Consider the following 4,554-nt stretch of genomic DNA (forward strand, 5'->3'; position numbering starts at 1 on the left):
CACTATTTACAGCTGCTTCCGTCTTTGCGTGACATTCTTCCTCTGCTTGACTACAGCAGGTTCTCATACCAGGAACTGCATGAAGCAACAGATTCTCACGATGGCCGCTGCTTATTGGGCCTCCGGCAGCCGCCCATAATGCGATTGAGGTAGACTTGGGCACTGGTGGATGCGGCACCAGCTGGTTTATTTTAGCTCATTTAGCAACAATCGATGGGCACCCCTGTTCCCACGCATGGTCTTTTTGATGTTTCCGGAATACAATGGAGACTGGTACACAATGAAAGGTCGAAGTACAAAGTGCAAAGGGAAGCTCGTATTCCATGGGCTCATGTTGGCGAGTTTGTGAACAGAGAAGCACAAAATCCTGACTTCCCTACAACGTTTACGAGGTACTCCCACCATCATCGCACACCAGGCTCGCTAATACGGCCATTCAAGGATTCATGGCTTGAGAGCACCATGTAAGTGTTTATTTTCCATTACCTTATTTAAATGATTAGCATGCAAGGCTTTAGACTTATACCCAATTATCATTGCCAATAGATATTGGTGTGCTTTTGGGACACGTTGTGCTTCCAAACGTGTATGCCATGTGCATGAACAATCGGGTGGAAAAGATGTAGAGTGCAAGAGTAATGTGCATGAAAATGAGCTTGACGATGGGGAGTTACATGGTGTTCCTACCATCAATGAAGGCAGCGTAAAAGCCTCTACTAAATTAAATGCCAATTTGATCAAGAAAGAGACTAAGCCAAGGCGGCCACCCAAGGCAGCAGGACAGCGCATTCGAGGGTGTCAATGCCATTTCATGGTGAATCGTCTATACTTGGATCCTAGCATCGCAGTTATATCTTATATTAATCCCTTTCACACAAATAAAGAAGATATCATCTGCCATGGGGAGCCTTGTAAGAATGAGGGAAACACCCTTCTTCTCCTCTCTCCATGGATTTCATTGGAAAAAAAAGTTTGGGTTTCTAACTTGTTGTTCAAGGGCTTTACTCCACAACAAGTTTTCGATGCACACATTCAAAGTTTGCATATATGACAAAGCAAAGAGCCCAAATGTCCAATGGTGAGGGATGACTACTTATTGCTCCAAGATATACTCAATATTGAAAGGAAACATGCTATGGAGACATATCAACTACATGATGATGATGCAGAGAGTACAAGGCGATGGTGTACACAAAATGCGGATATGATATTTGTTTACCAGGAGCAAAATCTTCAAGTACAGAAGGAATTCTTTTTAGGGATCCAAACCCCATGGCAAAGAGAGATTTGTGACAAGTTCGGAAATGGAAATTTGTTGGCTATGGACTCCACATTTGGAACGAACAAGTACAAGGTATGCTTCAATTCTTGTCTGTTTTTTGCCATGTTCAAGTCAAGGTACTTGTACTTACTATACCATTAATGATGTAGTTCCATTTGTATACAATTCTCGTATTTGACACACATCGCAATGGCATCCCAATTGCGTGGGTTCTTGCCTCAAGTGCCACCTTTGAGGCTGTGCGATATTGGTTGACAAAGTTTCGAGATCGCATGCTTGATCACCATAAATCGTGGCAGCCAAATGCTTTCATGGTGGATGATGCGGAGAGAGAAATTGATGCACTAAGGTAATTTTCCTAACATAATGCATGGTGCTTGGACAATGCTTTATGACCATTGCTTGGATTTGTACCCTCAATACTTGGATTTGTACTCGCAGGGTCGTTTTCAATTTGCCGGTGTACTTGTGCTTATGGCATGTACGTAGGTGTTGGCTAAAACACCTCATTCGAAAGGTGAAAGATTGGCCAACACGTGCGGCCATGTTTCGGATGCTTGGTAACATCATGAATATGCGGGGAGGGTCCTCGTCTTCATATGAGCTCACCAAGGATGAAGCTAGGGAAATGATATGCAAGTTCAAGGAAGATTTTCAAAGTGAGAAGGAGTTCCTCCACTACTTTGAAATGCAGTGGCAGCCTAAAATAGGTGACTATGAGCTATTTTTCTTGCTTCAATGTGTTCCCAATGTGTTATGTTCTCTTATGGTCATATATGCTTACAAGTTTTCATTATGTTAGACATGTGGGTGCGTGCGACAAGGACATTGCCACATTCCAATCAAGACACGAATGGTGCAATCGAGGCGTACCATGGAGTTTTGAAGTACAGATTTCTAGGATCTTCTAAGAAAATGGTGGGGCGTCGAGTGGATTGGCTTCTTTACAAGCTAACCACAGCTTGTGTACCTCATTATTGGTACATACAAGTTGTGAAGGAAGGTGGATTTAAGAGAAACAATGCCATTGAGAAGGTAGTGGAGAGCTCGCGTGAACGAGCTCTCAAAATTCCAGATGATTATGTGTCATTCATTGGTAGCAACATGAAGGCAGATGCTTATGTCCGAAGCCTCTCCAATCCAAACCAAGTGTACACTGTCTACAACTCAGATTGTCAATGGGCATGTTGTACATGCCATTGGTCCGAGCTTGGCAACATATGCAAGCATCAAATCAAGGTGATGCTCATGGCCGGTGTTCAGGAGCAAGGTATGGTGTCACATTGTGTGAGCATGTATGAAGATAGTGCCTTGGAGATGCTCCCGAGGAGACTGCTTGAGATTAAGCCTGATGACCTCAACATCGGAGTGCCACTTGAGGATGATGCGAGCTTGGAGGAAGGGCACAATTGTGAGGCTGCATCTTCAAAGTCTACGAAGAGGTCAAGCTTGAATCATTTACATGACACTTTCCAACAACTTCTGGATTTTGTGCAGGATGATGCCGAGCTTATTCATGAGGCTACCACTAGCATGAAGAAGACACTTGGGCAACTACATACATTGAAAGCACAAAGAGAGGAGGGCATTGAGCTTGCAAAGTCTTTTGTACGAACTAGAGATGGCTTTGGGAATAGCTTGAAGAGAGCAAAGTCTTTCATTGAGAAAGGGATCAACAGGAAGAAGCGCAAAACAATGGACGGCAATCAAGTTGGCACCTCCTTCATTGCTACAGTTAAGGGTAGACGCCCCTCCATGCAAGCCAAATTGGATGCACGTGCAGTTAAAGAGTCGATGCAAGCAACAATCGAGCTAGAGGGCAATGACGCCCAGATTACATGATAGCATCTATATGTATGAATGTATAACCATTGTATCATGAAGCCCATATTACATGAAGGTGGATTTTCAAATCTATATAGGCTCTCTATTGTGATTTACAAATTGTTGTTCTAAGGTTTGGTAATGTAGAATGTAGGCTCTCTCTATCTCCCTTGTCTACATTCATATTCATGCATTATCTTCATGGCTCTATGCTCTATATTGTGACCTACCATTTCATGTCACATATCATATTCCTTTTGCTACATTCACACATACTTTTGGCACTTTGAGGTTTAGGCCTTTAGATACTCATTCATTGACTTCATGTTATGAGGTAGCCTATTTATGCCATGGGTGGTTTTTCGAGCTCGAGGGATTGATGCCTAGTCACTCGAGACATTTTTTTGATGAATTAGATGTTTGTGCCAGATGGTATGCACACACACGGGGATTTCATTGTATCATTGCTTGACTTCCTTCACATGGATGGTTTGGTATTGTTCGCATGGGATGATTCTTTGTTTGGCATCTTACATGAGTGTCCTACACTCTTAAGCCTTTATGATTATGTCTCTGAGAACGTGGACTACACTAACATAGATTCAGATGATAATGATGATGTATCACACCCACATACTTATGATGAATTTATACTTATAATAGAGTATAAGTATAAGAGAGAGAGTCCACCTCTTTCCAATTTGCATGCAAACCATCTTCTCATGAGCATCCAAATGTCCCAGCAACATACATACATATATATAAGCCTTAGGCAAACCTTTCAAAGTCTTTATCTTATGTGCTAACATGTAGTGTGTTTTTAACAACTTTGTTTTCATAACCAAGTTTGAATTAGTGATATTGGGCAAATGTTTGAGTTTTAAATTCCTTGTAAAATGGAGTAGAAATCTTTGGAGAACCTCGTGAAATAGCCATTGGGCGAAAATGTTTTAAAATCCCTATATTTTATTCATCTATATGCTCTATACATGGTGTACCACTAGTAAACAACATTAGATATGTAGGTTATAAAGTAAATAATAGAAGGCTGATGTTATATATACATACTCTATACATGGTGTACCACTAGCAACAACATACTCTATATATAGTGTACCACTAGCAATAACATTAGATATATAGAAGGGCGAGTAAAGTCTACAATAGAAGGCTGATGTTATCTATACATGGTGTACCACTAGCAACAACATACTCTATATATAGTATACCCCCTTCCCACCCTCCAAGCAGTGAGAGAGAGAGAGAGAGAGAGAGAGAGAGTCCACCTCTTTCCAATTTGCATGCAAACCATCTTCTCATGAGCATTCAAATGTCCCATTTTTTAAAATTCAACACACGTTAATTAAAAGGCTCTAACTAAGGAGGACCTATTGCCGTTATAAAAGCTCATTTTTGGGCGCATCTTGCCCGTCCAAGAAGCGACGCTC

The 4,554-nt window shown here is 41.5% G+C and overlaps 1 protein-coding gene across 1 annotated transcript; it reads left to right on the plus strand.

Annotated features, from left to right (window-relative positions):
* The first annotated feature begins 1,060 nt into the window (after positions 1-1,060).
* LOC147607270 (uncharacterized) lies at positions 1,061-3,279 on the plus strand. The gene is made up of 4 exons (XM_086790492.1): positions 1,061-1,354; positions 1,432-1,631; positions 1,724-1,992; positions 2,085-3,279. Exons 1-4 carry the CDS (start codon positions 1,076-1,078, stop codon positions 3,122-3,124), a joined length of 1,788 nt encoding a protein of 595 aa, XP_086646618.1. The 5' UTR covers positions 1,061-1,075; the 3' UTR covers positions 3,125-3,279.
* The last annotated feature ends 1,275 nt before the right edge of the window (positions 3,280-4,554 follow it).

Source organism: Cibotium barometz, chromosome 55, assembly GCF_041138505.1.
Source record: "Cibotium barometz isolate CiBa-2024 chromosome 55, ASM4113850v1, whole genome shotgun sequence".
NCBI classification, from domain to species: domain Eukaryota; kingdom Viridiplantae; phylum Streptophyta; class Polypodiopsida; order Cyatheales; family Cibotiaceae; genus Cibotium; species Cibotium barometz.

What these genes read in the sequence shown, in the direction of transcription:
- LOC147607270 (XM_086790492.1), top strand. Translation starts at nt 1,076, where the DNA reads ATGGTGAGGGATGACTACTTATTGCTCCAAGATATACTCAATATTGAA. An exon ending in AGAGAAATTGATGCACTAAG is followed by an intron (nt 1,632 to 1,723) that starts GTAATTTTCCTA and finishes TTGTACTCGCAG; the next exon opens with GGTCGTTTTCAATTTGCCGG. An exon ending in GCAGTGGCAGCCTAAAATAG is followed by an intron (nt 1,993 to 2,084) that starts GTGACTATGAGC and finishes TCATTATGTTAG; the next exon opens with ACATGTGGGTGCGTGCGACA.